This window comes from Macrobrachium rosenbergii, chromosome 33 (assembly GCF_040412425.1).
Source record: "Macrobrachium rosenbergii isolate ZJJX-2024 chromosome 33, ASM4041242v1, whole genome shotgun sequence".
In the NCBI taxonomy this organism is placed as follows: Eukaryota; Metazoa; Arthropoda; class Malacostraca; order Decapoda; family Palaemonidae; genus Macrobrachium; species Macrobrachium rosenbergii.
Genome location: NC_089773.1, coordinates 4,583,546 through 4,600,736, shown reverse-complemented (window position 1 = coordinate 4,600,736; position 17,191 = coordinate 4,583,546). Strand labels below are relative to the sequence as shown.

The 17,191-nt window shown below is 37.8% G+C and overlaps 1 protein-coding gene across 2 annotated transcripts in view; it reads right to left on the bottom strand.

Moving 5' to 3' along the window:
* Nucleotides 1-17,191, bottom strand: part of LOC136855813 (RNA polymerase II-associated protein 3-like) — a 36,602-nt gene that overhangs the window by 3,663 nt on the left and 15,748 nt on the right. For both annotated transcript variants that reach the window (XM_067133169.1, XM_067133170.1), the window contains exons 6-9: nucleotides 7,024-7,371; nucleotides 4,327-4,509; nucleotides 3,125-3,259; nucleotides 913-1,093 (exon numbers count right to left, since the gene is read on the bottom strand). In XM_067133169.1, coding sequence (XP_066989270.1) covers nucleotides 913-1,093; nucleotides 3,125-3,259; nucleotides 4,327-4,509; nucleotides 7,024-7,371 — 847 coding nt within the window. The remainder of the gene's footprint in view (nucleotides 1-912; nucleotides 1,094-3,124; nucleotides 3,260-4,326; nucleotides 4,510-7,023; nucleotides 7,372-17,191) is intronic.

The following is a 17,191-nucleotide window of genomic DNA, read 5'->3' as shown; positions in this document are numbered from 1 at the left end:
GTCTTTTCTTTATTATTCAACTTGTACTGATTTATGGGATATTTTAATTCTAAGATGAGGTGCTTAGCTACTGGGTTTCGTGTCGTCTTCTTCGTTTTAACGTGCTTTTATACCCATTTTTATATGGGGGTAAGCACGATGCCTTCTTTGAAGGACTTTGATTTGGCGGTGGGGTAGGCCGTAACCTCGACCGGCTGCCCTGCCTGACATCGCTTAGACCCCGTACGAACGTGTACATGTATTACGAAACCCCGCTCCCTTTCTCCCAGCAGCACGAGGAGAACTGGGCGGGTAGTCCGACAGTTCGAGACGTGTGAGGTGTCTGTTATGTTTTTAGAAGATGTTGGAGTGGCTTTGTTTATGTGTATTAGTCTGTAACATCCATTTGCTTTCAGCAAACCTATCCGTTGATTACATACGTAATCCCGGGATGTCTACACGGATAGCAAAGTTTCCGCCTCTGACTGGTCGGCTGCGGGGATTGTACCCTCGCCACAGGCCTCTATGAAGTCTGTGGTTGCCACTCTACCAACCAAGCCATCGAGGCTCTACTGGGTTTCGTGTATTCTAGCCTAATAAATGGCTAATCCGGCACCATCCAGGTCCCAATGATGCCGGATTAGTGATGGTCAACCTGTACTAAATTTCAGCAATAAAAAAAAAAATTGAAATTTATTTTGAATGATATTGGACAGTGTTACAAACAACTGGCCTAAGCAAAGAAAAATATCAAAATTATACCACTCCTTTCACAAGTGGGTAATCATGGGAAAAAAAATTCTTAACCTTAAATTGAAATATGCTCTAACAGGGGAAACTCTTCAAATTGTAGTACTGTACTACTTGCAAATTATTTCATCAATATAAATTTCATAATCATAATGTAAGGTATAATGAAGAAAATGGTCTCACCTTTCTTCTGTTTATCATCAAGAAACATTAGGTTCACACCAAACCCATCTGACCTGGCCAAGGCACTGAGGTACAACACCACGTCCTCAGGACCGAACTCGTTCCATCTCAGTGCCGACACAAAATCGACAAACACTTCCATTTCTAAGTCTATGTTGTGGAAAAACGAAGGCTGGATTGCCTGTAATTTAAAGATGGAAATATTAGTTTCAAATGGAACACGTCTTGATAAGCAAGATTCCAAAGACAAAAATGTAAATGTGTGATCATCACTTCTCTAGTTTTTCCCTTTACCAGATTTGTAATGAAACTATTTCTTTCCACTGTCTTCTACACTTCCTGCTAGGAACCTCACCAGCCAAGGTCTTCATCAAAGCCTTCTACCTACAATTATCAGACCTTCCCAAATGTCTTCATCTTGCTACTTCTGGACTACCATTTTTCTTGCTAACTTGTTCCCAAGGCTTTTTCATATCCAAATCTTTCAATCTTTAAGATCTCATGAATATTTCTCAGCCACTGAACACCTTATCTCTAAGCAACTTCCTGATCAGTAATATGACCTTCCCACACTGCAGCTATGAATCTTAGCAATCTGCAGTCAGACCTCATCAAAATCTCCACCTTTTTCTTTGTTTTTCTTTCTGTCAATGCAAATTTAGGGCACGTAAGTAGGTCTCAAATACTTGTTTTCTGTGGGCATATTTTTATGCATCAGATCAGTGATCTACTAATTATTTTTCAACATCTCCCTGTTCCAACTCTTTCTTATAGATTTTAGCATAAAAATTCTTACTCTATCATTCCTTTTACTGTACCTCCTTTCATATTCTCTTTCTTCCATCTTACTTTCCACCCTCTCCTAACAATTGGTTCACAGTGCAACTGCAAGGTTTTCCTCCTGTTACACTTTTCAAACCTTTTGCAGCACTGTCAATTTCCATTTCAGCACTGAGTGACCTCATAGGTCCCAGTGCTTGGCCTTTAGCCTAAAGTCTATATTCAATTCAATTCTATTTCTATTTTGCAATCCTGAGTGTCTCATCACATTATCTGTCACAATCAATACACAATACCAAGTTCACTCCCTCCCTCCTCCACATGACCACTTTCATGACTGTTTTTTCCTTTGCCTCCTTTAAAGTCACCGTGAACTTTGTTTTCCTCACGCTGATTTTCACTCTTTCATCTCCTGAATATTTCTACGACTTCCTCCTATAAGCAGCACCTCCCTTTTTTGCAATCTTTGGAGCTTCCTCCACTACTATGCTAAAGAGCAATGGACTCATGGCTGATCCTTGATGGATACCAATATTTATCTCAAATTCTTCTATTCTATCTGCTGCCACTTTCTCACTCTAGATCCAGTGTTATGGTACAGCAACATCACTAGCTCTATGTAAAGTATATTAGGCCACAGCTGAAAACGATGACAAATAAAAAGATAGATAAATACTGTATATTACTGCACAAGCCTGTGCAGCTGACGTATTGATCTGATTAAATATTTTAATAACACTGTAAAATGAACAAACATTCATTAGGCATTACAAAAATTACTGCTGCTCTGAAATACAGGGAATTTATGCCATTCATAAATTATTTTTTTGCAAGTAACAGGAATTAATTAAAATTAAAACTAGCAATCACAGAAGAGCACATGGCAGACAACTTAAAAAGAAAATTTGCAGCTTTATGCTATACAAGCAGTCCCCAGGTTAAGAAGGGCTCAGCTTACGACACTCTTCCATGTCCCAGGTTTACAACGCCAAACTGATGGAAGAAATATGGCTCCCAAAAGACAAAATGGTCAAAATTTGGATGTTTTTTATGAAAAACTCAATAAAAATGCAGTTTACGTCATTTATAAGATGCCCAAATGATTAAAAGTAAGGTTTTCTTAGGATTTTCTATGTTATTTTGGGTTTCGATGATTTTCGGCTTACGACGCAGCATCGTAACAGAACCCCCATCGTAAACCAGGGACTGCTTGTAGTGTATAATATCTATTTGGATTTACCAGGGTCAACTGAACTTCCGGGTAGCTTAAAACTCACTAACACATAAAACACATTAACACTTGCAGGGGTGCCTAGTGTTGTTTACAGTTATCACTGATGTGCTGTTATCATTTTTCGTGACACAAACCTAAGAATTTTGATACCTCATTAAGAGAAACACTTCACTTTCAGACATACATGAAATTACCAACCTTTACATATTCGACAGCATGAGACTGATGCCTACTTATCCTTTGCCAATCTTGTGAAAACTGGTATGACGTTCGAGGAACCGGTGGCACTGACGAAGGAACTACCGCTTGAGTTTCTAGTTTGTTTTGTGCATTCTGGAAATATGGAAGAGAGTCTAGTTAACTACTAAATGTAACATTACTGAACTCCATTCAATTTTTTAGTTTGCACTGTGTTTCACTCTATTCACAGTTGAAAGGACCATAAAGATATCGGCTTCAATTTTCTGTGACAGCGCATGGTAATGAAAGTATATTCTTTACACTATCTCTTCAGCCCAAGTTGCATTATACATTCTTACTTACAATATTACCTCAACTGACACTCGGAGTAAGGTACATTTGGACTGATCAAAATAAAAGGTTTTGTCAAATAAAAATAAAAGCTTTAAGAAGAAATATGAGTCAGATGGCAGGGTAGAGTGAAAAATTAAACCATAAGGGAAACCATCCAAGTTCCATTCGGGAAGAAGATGATGATGAAGGGGAGAAGGAGAGGGCATGGAATTGTTCTTTGCACCAGCCATCTGAGGAGAGTATAGTGACAGTGCCAGCTAAGCTCCTGTGAGCACCAGCAGAGTTGGATGATGCTGACCTACTTGAGAATGAGCTACAATATGTGAGGCTGGAGAGAAGTGGAAATATATGAGAAATGAAAGCAATGGAAAAACATAGTGGCAGAATTTCACAGATGTTCATTGTGTGTGTATACCACACATACCCTAAAATTTCTAATACAAAACAAAAATTTGAGTCCTCCTTAAGCTTAGCCCTAAAAGAGAAAGCAAACAGCAATCATAATAAAGTCGTTTAACCAGACTAATACCTCTTGGCCCCAATAGGTCTGGCCCAGAATATCAACATGATTTGTGGCTTTCCATACGTCACATTAAAAAACTACTGAACACTAAAACCAACAGAACAAACAAAGCTAGTTATGGAAGAATTGCACATTTTTTTCTGTACCAAATAATATATATAATACCTACAACCTGAAATCCAAAAACCTAATCATATTCAACAAAATCAACCAACACAGACTTTCAAAAATTCAGATTACAGGGTAGTTTAACTATTCACATAGTCATTTTAAGATTCAAAATCTGGACGTCAATTACACAAGCATTTAACTTAAAAAACATGGTTACTGAGGTTACTCTTGCCTTGGCAGCAATGACGTCTTGTTCTCGAGAATTCACCGAATTCTCTACAGCTCGGACTTTGCTGGTAACGGAATTTGAGATATCCTCAACTCGGCTTTCCTTGGGAACTGAGCATGATGGCAATTCCTTAGGGAGAGATTCTGGAGATGGCACATCCACAACTCTAATTTTTTGGAGAGGTTTCTGCAATAAAAATAATGTAAGTTATTATTTCTGGATCGGGGTCCCGTGTCAGCCGGTGAAATAATCCATTCAGTGTGCATGGGCTTGTATCGGCACCTCTCTCGTTGGGACTTTTGACATTTTTTATAGGGCAGGGTCCGTGATTGTGACAATCTCACCCTTTACCATATCGACTCCATTTCTTGGAGCTCAAAAATAATGTAACCCCAGCTTATTTAGCTTTTCTCTGGTATCTAAAAATTACCTAGAAATAAGTGCTGAATGGATTATTTCACCGGGTGACACGGGCCCCTCCCAGAAATAGATTTTTCCTTTGTCAAAATCCTTTTATTATTAAAATATTTTAACCAGACCACTGAGCTGAATAATGGCTATCACAGGTCTGGCCTGAAGGATTAAAATGAAATGGAGTACCAGGTCTGGGCCATAAGCAAAGCACTGGGACTAAATGATGAATGGAAAATGAAATTTTAAAAATAAACATGCAAAAAGGCATATATATCCTTCTACACTAGAACACATGCACACAGTAAATACATTCACACATGTTTCCATCTGCACTATATAAAAAACAAAAACAAAATACACTAAGTAATAATAAAAATCAGAATTTTTTTGAGAAGTTTCTGCAATAAAAATAAAATAATGTAAAATATGCTAAGATTCCATTGTACTGTACTTTAATTTAGACTTTAATTTATAAGGAAAAAAAAAAGGCCCGTGCTGTAGCTTGACCAGCACACTCAAAACCATAATGAGAACACCCATGTGTGAGAAATTAAAACTCATGTAAATTAGGACCAAATATAAAATTTATGACAAACATATCATCACTATTAGTGTTTTATATCAGCTTTCCTTTCATGGGATTTAACATGAAATGAATTCACACCAATCTCTTCCGTCTTATGGACATTTTACCAGATTTCCCAACAAGTCTAGGTCTTTGTCTGTGCCCCTTTCCCAAGATTTCCAGGGCTTTCCTACAAGCCTTCCTCTTCCCCCTTCCACATCTACATTTTTTACTTAAAATGTCCCCAATTTTTCTCATCACATGTCCAAATCATTTCTTTCTTCCAAATCTTCATGCTACTGCAAATAACGTCTCCATCCCTTCCTCAATCCTAACAAGATCATCCCACTGCACTTTGGCAATCTTTTTTTCTTCATCTGGGCTGTTAATAAAACTTTTCTTACTTTCATCTTAATACTGATTCACAGTCAGGTATGTTCCCAAGGCAGCAGGAATGTTGTATATCTTCTAATATATGTTCATCTAAAGCAATCTCTTACCCCATGATACCTTGCAATCCTGAACAACTCTTGTGACATCCTCTGTTAGTTTTCATTGTGGCATTTCAGTAGGATTCATTAACTCCCACATGGGTCCGGAGTTCAAGCACTGTTTATGATAGATTTATGATAGATTTCCATTGGCATAAAACTTTTGGTTCCAGTGAACTAGGGACAAAAGATTTATCAATGTGTATAAGGGAGCTGTTGAGTACATAGGCAAACTCACAAACTCTCAAAAGTAGGGATGTTGGAACATAATTCATCACTGCATGACATTGATAAGGAGGGTTCTGGAAGATGGAGGTGCAGATCACGGACAGGCGGCCCCAGGAGGGAACGAGTCATTGAAACAGAAGGAACCTGGGCTTCCACCAACAAAGATGAAAGTCACCCTGGAGGAATGAGTTCAGATACCACTGAAGCATCAGACACATCTAAACAAGAAGATGAAGGAAGAAGTAAATCCCTGCTAGGTGTGATCAGTAAATCTTCTAGCAGAGGAGAATACTAGAACAAGATGTCTTCCTGATAGCAGATAGTAGGATTGGAGATTGGAGGTAGCATGGAGGAAGAGGAGATCTTTTCTGAAGATGCATGCAAAGATCCTTCAGTTGCTGCGATACAAGCCAAGACCTCCTCCACCTCATCAGACTAAGAGGAGGGGTATCTCTAGTTCATGCATCTCTCTGACTAAAACAGAAGCAGAGCTGTTTGGACCAATCTGCTTAATTTCCAAGGCAGTGCAGGAGAAAGCACTTGGCCTCTACAGGATGGGCATACCAAAAAAAGGGGTCCCAAATAATGAAAAACATGAACATGCTGCAGGCATGCTTCCCCTGCCAGCGCAACTATGCTGAGGCATGAGGCAAATAGGAATGAAAATACCAAATAACAAAATTTAATCACACAAAACTCAATTAAAAGCTGAGCAGATGTGGATTACAAGAGGTACCCATTTGTATTATGTACACGTGCTTTGCGCGATGACATACTTCACAATTCTGAGCCTACCTTGCATATTAGAAAATTGTATTACTGTATATTTCTCTTGATCTTGTTATAGCTAGACATTTCTATGAATATATATACTGTCCATCAAAGACTTTGCTTGAAAAAAAAGGTTAAACATATATGAAAGTGAGGTCAAGAAGAATGCAGCTTATATATCAGTCTAACCCTTTCATACAAGCCTCAGAACTTAACAATAGTCAGGCTTACCTGAGATCTCTGATGTGGTGGTTTGACAATGGGCATAACTGCTCCTGAACCCTCTGACAATGATATACTGGGCGCATCAGAACTATAGCCTACTTCTGTAATTCTTAACTTCTTCCCAAACTTCTGTTTCGTTTCAGGAGGTTCACTTGATGCCATCGTTTCCCTTGAACCTTTCTCAACTCTTTGTGACGTAGTGTTTGCAGATGTTTCTGCTATCAACTTTTTTCCACTCTGTGGCGACTTCTTTTCTTGATCTGATTTTTCTTTGTTCAAACTTACATCTTTTTGTTTCTCTATGTTTTCCAACTCTTTCTTTGCATCTTTATTCCATGGCTCCAACTCAAGCACCTGCAAAGGAAGAAAGTATTATAGTGTAAACAATACATAACAAATAAAGTCCCCGTCAATTAAAAATTTCACTTGCTATAATAATCAATAAACAGAGATATCACTACATCGTCTTTGAAAACCTACAATGGATATTTACATCCCACCTCTTCAAATACGGAATAATGTCAACAAATCCTCAACAGCCTAAATATTCATCTTTATTGTGACCATAAAACTGATATGAGCAAGAGGAAACCTTATTCCCTAAAGTGAAATGTATCAAAATGCACAAATTAATGTATACTCTTTAGGCCACATATTATGACTTTTCACAACCTCAATTCACCAACTTCATTGGTAATGAGAGTTTATCATTTTTTTAAAAGTCAAAATTCCAAACAAACTCATTATAATCTTTAAAGACCTATCAGTCATTTTACTTACCCTATATCCAACTTGATTACTAGCATAAGCCATCTTGAATTTCATTATTAAGTTTACTTTTAAAGCATTCACCACCTAAAAGCTCATATTTATACACATACAGTATATTAAAATGAACATTACAATTGTACTGAATTATGGAACTAATATTGCTACTCATTAGGGTCAAACGAGCGACAACACATAATGACTTCAGTCAATTACAGAAAATTATAAATTACCAGATTCGTTTAGAGAATTCAAGACCCTTTCTCTACTTAAAGAATGCACTGCGTTGTGTTATAAAGATTTCCATAAAAGGACATACCATATTATATTATGTTTTACTCATAAATTATTACTTACTAATTTTATATGATGTTAATGACGCAATTGCCGGGTTTGGATTATGATAGGCACGGGTAAACCACGATACCACTAATATATATATTCAATTTACTCAGTCATGGAATCCCACGCGATATGCATATCCCAAGCGACGATTTCGATCAAGGCAAATCAAATATATGATACTTATCCAAACTTCGGCTGATTCATCCACCTACTTCATTAAACGCTGGGAAGGAACGACATGTTTAATCCAATCGAAGCGAAATTCTGTTCACTAAATCCTCCGGCTACCTAACCACATTACAAAGTTGAGGAACGAACTGACTGTGGTCCGCGTGTCCACCTCTCACTATGAAAATAATTCATTCGCTCTCTCACCCATACCCACGACTTTGGCCTCGTCCGCTCACGATAAGAGTCAACAACAAGACGAACTAAGCCACCAAAACAACACGAACCGAACGAAACTATCAAACAATTTACATCGCATTGTTAACCAATTATACAAACTATTCGCAAGACAATATTCTTTGGTAACAACGCTTATTACAACCAAATATAAATTAAACATTCATTTGTACACAAACCTGCACATCTCCACTTGACACCACGCGATATAAAAGAACATTTTCCATATACAACATAAACATATTCAATAACAATTGATTTTCCATGTCGTTATTGTAAGTAACGACATATTCCCCACCACGAAAAAATTATAATACACTATTTACAACAGTCCCTTTTGAATCAAATCCTTTCTAGTTTCTGCAGCCACCCGAGCAGCCCTCCTGGATGGTCGTGTACTCACTTCAGGAATTTTGGCAGGATCAGGAGTCTCAACTTCTTGCCACAACTTTAACGGATACAATTTCACAATAGGACGCATGATCTGGCCATGGGAGGTTTTGAGGGTAGCTACTCTAACTACATTGTCAGACCCCACATGCACCTGAATCACCTGACCCAACTTCCATTTGTTTCTTGGCCCTTCATCATGTACAAGGATGACATCTCCTATTTTGGGCCAAGAATTATGTTGGACTCAATTCGATGAGTTTCTCTTAAAGAAACCAAATATTCATGTTCCCATCTTTTCCATAATTGATCACACAATTTGGATATGTAAAGGAATCTCTTTTCGACAATTTCAGTTTTACTATACAATGGATCTTCAGATACCTCCTCCCAATTAATTGTTTCCTTGGGAAAGGATCTTAATTTTCTACCCAAGATCAGATGATTAGGTGTTAAAATCTCCTTCTGATCAAGGTCCCCCGATGTGTAGCTTAGTGGCCTGTCATTTATGATAGATTCCAATTCCACCAAAATGCAGGATAATTCCTCATAACTGAGAAGAGCTCGACCGACCACCTTCTTCATACAGGTCTTCAATAGTCCGATCAGTCTCTCCCAGATTGCACCAAACCAAGGTGCTCTTGCTGGTATAAATTTCCACTTACACTCGATGTTCTCCAGATGTTTTTGAAAAAGGGGGCTATCTGCCATTGTTTTCAGATATTCAGATGCTGCTACGAAAGTAGTGGCATTGTCACTTAACATTAGTGAAGGAAAGCCTTTACGGCTGCTAAACTTCCGGAAGGCCATGAGGAATGAGTCAGCGGACTGATTTCTGACTACTTCCAGATGTATACCCCTGGTGATCGGGCATGTGAATAGTATGACATACACCTTTTCCGGAATCTGCTTCCCTTCTTTTATCCATAACGCCCCGGTGTAATCTACGCCCGTAACACTAAAAGGTTGTTTCCGTTGTACACGGAATTCCGGCAATGGGGGTATTATATTAGTTCTATATGGTTTTCCTTGAACTTTCTTACAGATCACACAATGATGTAACACGCTCTTGACCAGTTGTCGCAGCTGTGGAATCCAGAACTCCTGTCTTACACTAGCTACAGTAGCGTTCACCCCCATGTGTGCTTGCATCACATGATGTCGTCTTATTATTAACTTACTCAGAACACAACCCTTTGGCAGTAAGGTAGGAAATTTGACTTCTTCAGGCAGTGTTGCGTGTTCCAACCTGCCTCTACATCTCATTACATTATTATCCAAAAACAAATTCAACTGGCGAATTAATGTCAAATTTTGGTTTGTTACCTCCCTCTTCAGGGCTTTATACTCTTCTGGAAAGTACTCTCTCTGCACGAGAACAATTGTTTTAACCTTTGCTTCTTGTAACTCTTCCAGAGTCAAACCACCAGTTTTTCTGTCATTGGTTGATAGTTTGCAATTCTTTATAAATCGCATTATCCAAGCTACGGTCTTAAAGACCTTATCAGCTCTGCTGAATCTTTCCCAATCCAGTAGACGTGTTTCATCTATGTCCCCTACAACGTTGACTACAATGTCCTGTTCACCCTGCATATGTGTACTCCCCACCCATGACCTATCGATTGGCAGAGTGTGATTTTTTAACCAAGGGGGTCCCTCCCACCAATAGGAGTTTTTTGCTAACACTTCAGCCCTCATTCCCCGTGTCAACCAATCACTGGGATTTTCAGATGAGGGTACGTAAGATAGGATTGACCCGGAATCAAAGAGTTAATCTCAATTACTCTGTTTCTCACAAACACAGGCAGAACATTACTGGATACAATCCAGCTAAGGGCGACTTTACTGTCTGACCAGACATATAATTGTTTAAACTCCTTTTCATCAAAGGAGTTAATAATAAATTTGGCTATTCTTGCTCCTAGCAACAATGCCATTAATTCCAATTTCGGAATTGTTAATTCCTTAACACTAGGATGCCCAGATTTAGCAACGTGTCTGAATGCCCAAAGGGAGTCATTTTGACTCCTTTGTTTTTTATAGTTATTTCCCGAAATATTTTGCGTTTTATTATTATTTCTAACGTTCTTTGCAGTTAGTTACACAGATAATGTAATATTATTGCATATAATGTTCTCCTGTTATAATTAAGAATGCTTAATTATAGTAGTGTATTTTAATTTCTATTTAGTCATTTTGATCTGTTTAAATTTTTCAATATTTTTTTTAAATATCTTATGAGCATGATAATTTTTAACAATCGTTATTATCAAGTATACAGTGTAATTTTATTGCATAATAATTCTTGTCAATGGTACCAGGTAAAAATCATATGCTGTTGATTATTTTCTTGTATAACTTTTATTTTTGTTATAAATTTGGGAATGTACTTTGTATTCCAATTTTTGCAGACATGAAGAAACTAAAAGGTCTTAGAAATAAAGACAAATAGGTATCCCAACAATCATATAATGTCCAACTAAAATGAATTACAATTTGAGTCTATGCCAGAATATCACATCTTTTACACATCAGATGACTTTTGCAGTGCAAGTACCGATAAGGATTTTTTACATTTTTTCCACAACTACCAATAGAGCGATTCTTCTTACAATGAGTCTTCATTTGGCAGTACATCTTTAGGTCTCCTCTTTGGTCATTGTTTTCTTCATTTCCTTGATTATTATCATTCTCATCAAATTTCTTCCTTTACTGTATATTTATCTCTGCCAATTCCTCTGACAATTGCTCAAAAAACTCTTTCCTGGTAATTTTTCCTTTGTCACTTCCTTATAGATCCCCATGCATTTATTGCTGCCAAGTCTAAGGTGTTTTGAAAAAATGTACAGGCCACCTCCTTGTGCTTGTTCTCACTGAATACTTTCCAGCCATTTGGTCCAAAATGTCAACTCCATATTTAGTATCGTTGTAACATTTGATTGTTTCTAACTTCTTTCGCATTATTAGCTTGAGCAACTTCTTGATGGAGAGTGCTAAGAACAACAACATTCTTTTTAGCTTTTCCTTGATATACTGTTAGAGTCATATCATCAGACTTGTAAATCTTAGTAGAGTACAACTTATTTTTCATGGTTTTTACTGTGACAGGGACTTCTCTTCTGTTTTTATTCATAGTCCCTATTATACTGGTTCCCCCTTTTCTTTAGTTGCTTGGCTTTGTTGACAGATGTAAAATAGTTATCTGTTGTGACATTTCTCCCTTTGTTCAAATAGGGCTCCATTAGTTGCATGACCACATAATCAGCAACCCTCTCTCCTTGTAGGAACGATGCTCTTCTTTCCCCTACGTAAGGAAAACCATTCACCAGATATTTGCTCTCCTTATCTACAGCTAACCAATACTTCTGACCGTATTTATCAGGTTTTGATGCCATAAATTGGGTAAAAGGGCACCTTGCCTTACTGGGGAAGAGCTGTTCATCAATAGTTATAAAAGGACCAGGTTTGTAGCAAGCAATACTATTATCTATAAATCTGTTCCACACACTGTTGAGAATAATGCAAATTTATCAGTTTTGAGTCTCACAGAACGTGTGGATTTATCAGTCAAATCGCAAGAACCGAAGAACTTCACAGAATCTATTCCTTGACATAGCTTGCTTGCATAGTGGGATACCCCATCTGTCATTCCAAATGCTATGCACAGGTCGGTCATTCTTACCAGCTACACCTCGTGCATACATAACAGCAATAAAGGCTTCAAGTTCCTCGTCTTTTTCATGAATGTCTGACTTTTGGTCTGGCTGTGAGCTTCAGCTATTGTACATTTCTTGGTATGCTGTAATATGAATTTGTCAATCAGCAGTCGCCATGCACTTGCTGGGCTACCAACAACGATATACCTTTTAGCATGACCTGTAGGTCGGATGATTCCCGTGCGACCTGTTCTTGCACCTCGCTGTCTGATGAGCTAGATCCATTTTCGTTGGGAATATAATCATCATCCGAATCTAGTTGTCATCCTCTTCAAACTCAGAAACATCTTCAGGAATATCAGTTAGAATAGCAAGAATTTGCTCCTGTGAAAGACGGCCTCTTTGGCCATGCTTCCACGAAAATGACTTGGTGAATGTTCTTTTCTATGAGTGACAATAACAAATTACTGTTGCCAGACTTATGAATATTGTTTTTGCATACAAGGATATTGGAATGTCAAGTATGATGTTACTTGAGTGTCCCACGTAGGAAATTTTCTTGAATCATGAGGAAAATTACTTGAAAAAAATTAGGAAATCTGGAAGGAAGAAATCTATAGGCCTATAATGAAAAAACCATTATATTAGCGACTTGGATATGTATTGTAAAAATGATTAGAAAACAAAACTTACATTTTTTACTTGAGTCCCATCGAAAGGTCAAAATGACTCCCTTGGGCATCCATTAAAAAAACTAAAAAATTAATGTCTAAAGTAATCCAACCCATTTTTCTTCAGTTGCATGGTGTAATATACTCAAAATCATTAAAAGTCATAGAAGGGTTCAGTGAAATATGTGAAGATACTGAGTCGGGAGAACTTTGAATGGCAATTCCAGGAGTCAAAATGACTCCATCGGGCATTCTAGTGTTAATGGGCGCCACTCTACCCTTTGCCATAATTATATTAGAGTTTTCACCATTTGCTCTATAGGCCACACAACCATATGAAGTTTTGCTAGCATCGCAGAATATGTGCAAGTTATCAACAGTTCCCAGGCTAGCACTCCTAGGAAAAGATATTTCAAGACACTTCTCTAAGTCCTTGCGAATTCAGTCCATTCCTCTTGTAGCGGGTTCATGAGTTGTTCGTCCCAATCCAGATGTTCCTTCCACAATTTCTGTAAAAATATCCTCGCTTTCATAGTAACAGGGAGAAGCAATCCCAATGGATCGTGTATTTGGGCAATGGTACTGAGAATTTCTCTCTTTGTTTGACTTGTTTTATTAATATGAGTTGGATTGATAGTTAAGACGTCTTTAATTTTATCCCAATTTAATCCCAATACTTTATGAATTGGTTTTTGTTTGGCTTCAATATGATAAGGAGCAGCAATAGTTTGTATAGACTCGCTATTGCTAAACCACTCCTTCAAATATAAGTGAGCTTGAGCAAAAATTTTGTTGGCATTAAAGTATAAATCCATCAACTCAGATTCACTATTAACCGTAAATTGCAAATTATCTACATACAGACCTCTCTTCATTTTTTCCACTACATCCACTGTATTGGACCGGGGTAACCACGAGACCACAGTGGTTAAGTGATGCTTGATGGTTGCATTTAGAAGAAAAGGTGAACATGTAGCTCCAAATAATACTACTCTAAATCTGTATACTATTAGTTTACTATTGGGATCTGTCGGATTTTCCAACCATAAAAACGCGTATAATTGCGATCTTCTTCACGCAACTGAATCATTAAAAATGCCTTCTCAATGTCGCTTATACAAGCAAAGGTTTTAGTTCTAAATTGCAGCAGGACTCTGAGCAGATCAGCCGTTACGTGTGGTCCAGTCCATAGACAATCATTCAGGCTTAATCCATTTTTACCTTGTTTTGATGAGCAATCAAACACTATTCTTATTGGAGTAGTGGCACTATCTCTAAGCACTCCATGATGTGCCAAGTAATGACAATCCACATCAGATTTATTATAGATCACCCTCTCAATGAATCCTCTATCTTCTTGCTCTTGCAAGATTTTCTGATAATGTTCCAAGTAATCCACATCCTTCTGAAACTTGATGCTCTGCTGTCGAAGTCTGCTCATGGCTAATCCAAAATTTGTCATCAATCTGAATCTATTGGTTTTCCATGGCAACGCAGTATACTGTTTATCAATTTCAGAATAGGTAATAGTGCTCTCAAAGTCCTTTAAGACCCTCTGGTCTTGTTCTAACAACTCACTGCAATCTATTCCCAATCTGTCCAAACTCCACAACGCGTCCAGATCAGTCTTGGGATTTTCATTATTAGTAGCTTCAATTTCTTCAGTTTGTACAGCTAGCTTCAAAACAGTCACATGAGTCTCCCTAGTGGGGGAGCACTAAATGTGCCGGTCACCACATAACCGAATATGGTCGGCAGCAATATTAAATTTCTAACCCTTTTGAACCCTGGATGCAAAATATTGTAAACATTATCAACCCTATTAACAATTCAATAGTTGATTGATTTTCAACAGGCAAATCGAAATCTTTATCAGCCAAGCTGATCTTAGTTTTACATAACGACCTCAAACTTCTCTTAACGTCGAATTTCTTAATATTCTGGCAGCTCATCCACCACTATGCAGTCCATTATTATCAATTCACCTTTATGCGGTATGGCGACCCTTATCATCTCGTATTCATGAACAGGTTTACTAGTTAGATAACCTCTCAAGGCTATCTTTTCAACTCCTTTGGACCTATATTGCAATCTCTCTAGAGCTGATCTTTTAATGAACGTTCTCTCGGCGCATAGTATCCAACAGCCCTCTTAGTCGCACCATGCGACCTTTCTTCCCTTTCAAGGGAATTGTTGCTGTTGGTAATATGGATCGCTTACCCAACTTATTTGTTTTGTCCTGTTCATTTACTGATAGCGTTCCCACTCGTACACCACTTGGTTTATTCTTGCTTTGTTTTTCTGTTTGGTCCCTATCACACAAGATGCGATGATGTCTCATCTTACAACCCTTATTGCAACTTGGTTTGTCACAGTCCACACTAAAATGCTTCTTAGAAGCGCACACAAAACACAACTGCAAAGCTCTGATGCGATTCAACCTTTCATTTCTTGTTGCGTAAGTTTTGCACTGTGTCCACCAATGTTCATTATCACAAAGAGCACATCTTCTGGATTGCTGATGACTGGACTTATTCACATTTCCTTTGTTTTTTGGTCTAACAGCTTGGGATTGATTTACTGTGAAGGTAGATATTGACGACAGAGTTTCAGATTTATTCACATCAGTTGAAACAAAAGTTCTTAAATTGCTAATTTCCTCTTCTAGGTATTTCTTAAAGGTGTCTAATACCAACCAATCGTCTCACACCTAAACGCTTTCACAGTCTCACTGGCGCTTTTAGGCAATTTGGTATAGAGCAAAATAGTATAAAGCTCATTTAATTCCAGCTTTTCACTTTCAAGCGATCTTATTGAGCATTCAAAATTAGCTCTGAAAGTTTGCAGTGATTCAGAATTGGCAGCAGGAGACTCCATTTCCAGCAATCTTCTCACCAGAACATGCTTAATCTCATCTCTCTTCCCATAAGTAGATAGGAGAAGAGCTACAGCTTAGGATAACTGGCAGCCTCAAATTTAAATCCTGAGATTAATTTCGAAGCTTCTCCTGTGAGCAAACTTCTTAGATATGAAAACTTCTGAATTGGTTCCAAGTCTTTCTGCTGGTGTATTGACACATTGTATAGTTCCCAGAAGGAATTCCATTCTAATATATCTCCAGAGAAATGCGGAAGATCCAGTTTGGGCAATCTAATACTGGCTTTAGGTAGTGGTGGTGGTTGCATTAGCGGATCGAATGGAGAAGTTATTAATTTCAAAATGCTAGTAATGGAGCTATTGAGTTTGCTGATACGTTACGAACGTCTCTTTGCATATTCAGCTTGATTTACCATTTCATCAGACATTTCTTCTACTGTAACTGAATCCAAAATTTGTTCATCCAAAGCAAGAACTTTCTTCAAATTATCTTCAATAGAATCCCTAAGGGAAGTTATAGCATCAATGTCTCCCGAATCGATCACTCCAGTCATCTTCCCAAGAAAACGTGTGATAACGGATTTATAACCGCCACGTCTACGCATCAATGACTCCATTGTGACAAGACTAAACTCAGAAAATACAAATACAATATAATATATTCACAATTTCAATAATTAATAAATATGCATCCAACTATAATAACTGGTTCAAAAGTTAAATTCGCAAAATTTCTCAAAGGTGACTCATCACCCAATAATTTTCTCCCAAATTAAACAATCAATGAAAAGGAGAAATTTTATTATACGTGTGTAGTGGGATGTGCAGGCCCTGTACCATACTTAACCCAGCTCCTAATCTGAAGGGGAAGGACGGGGTAACCACGATCCTACTCACCTTCTACTGCCCTTTACTTTTCACATATTTACTTGACTCAACGCAAATACGTTGAGCCAAGGCCCTATAACTTTATGCTGAAAATGAATCCCATCTCTTGCTAAATCACATTCTGTTAATAGAGTAGGGATCACCCTAACTCTTGTATCTCACTTTAATTTTTTG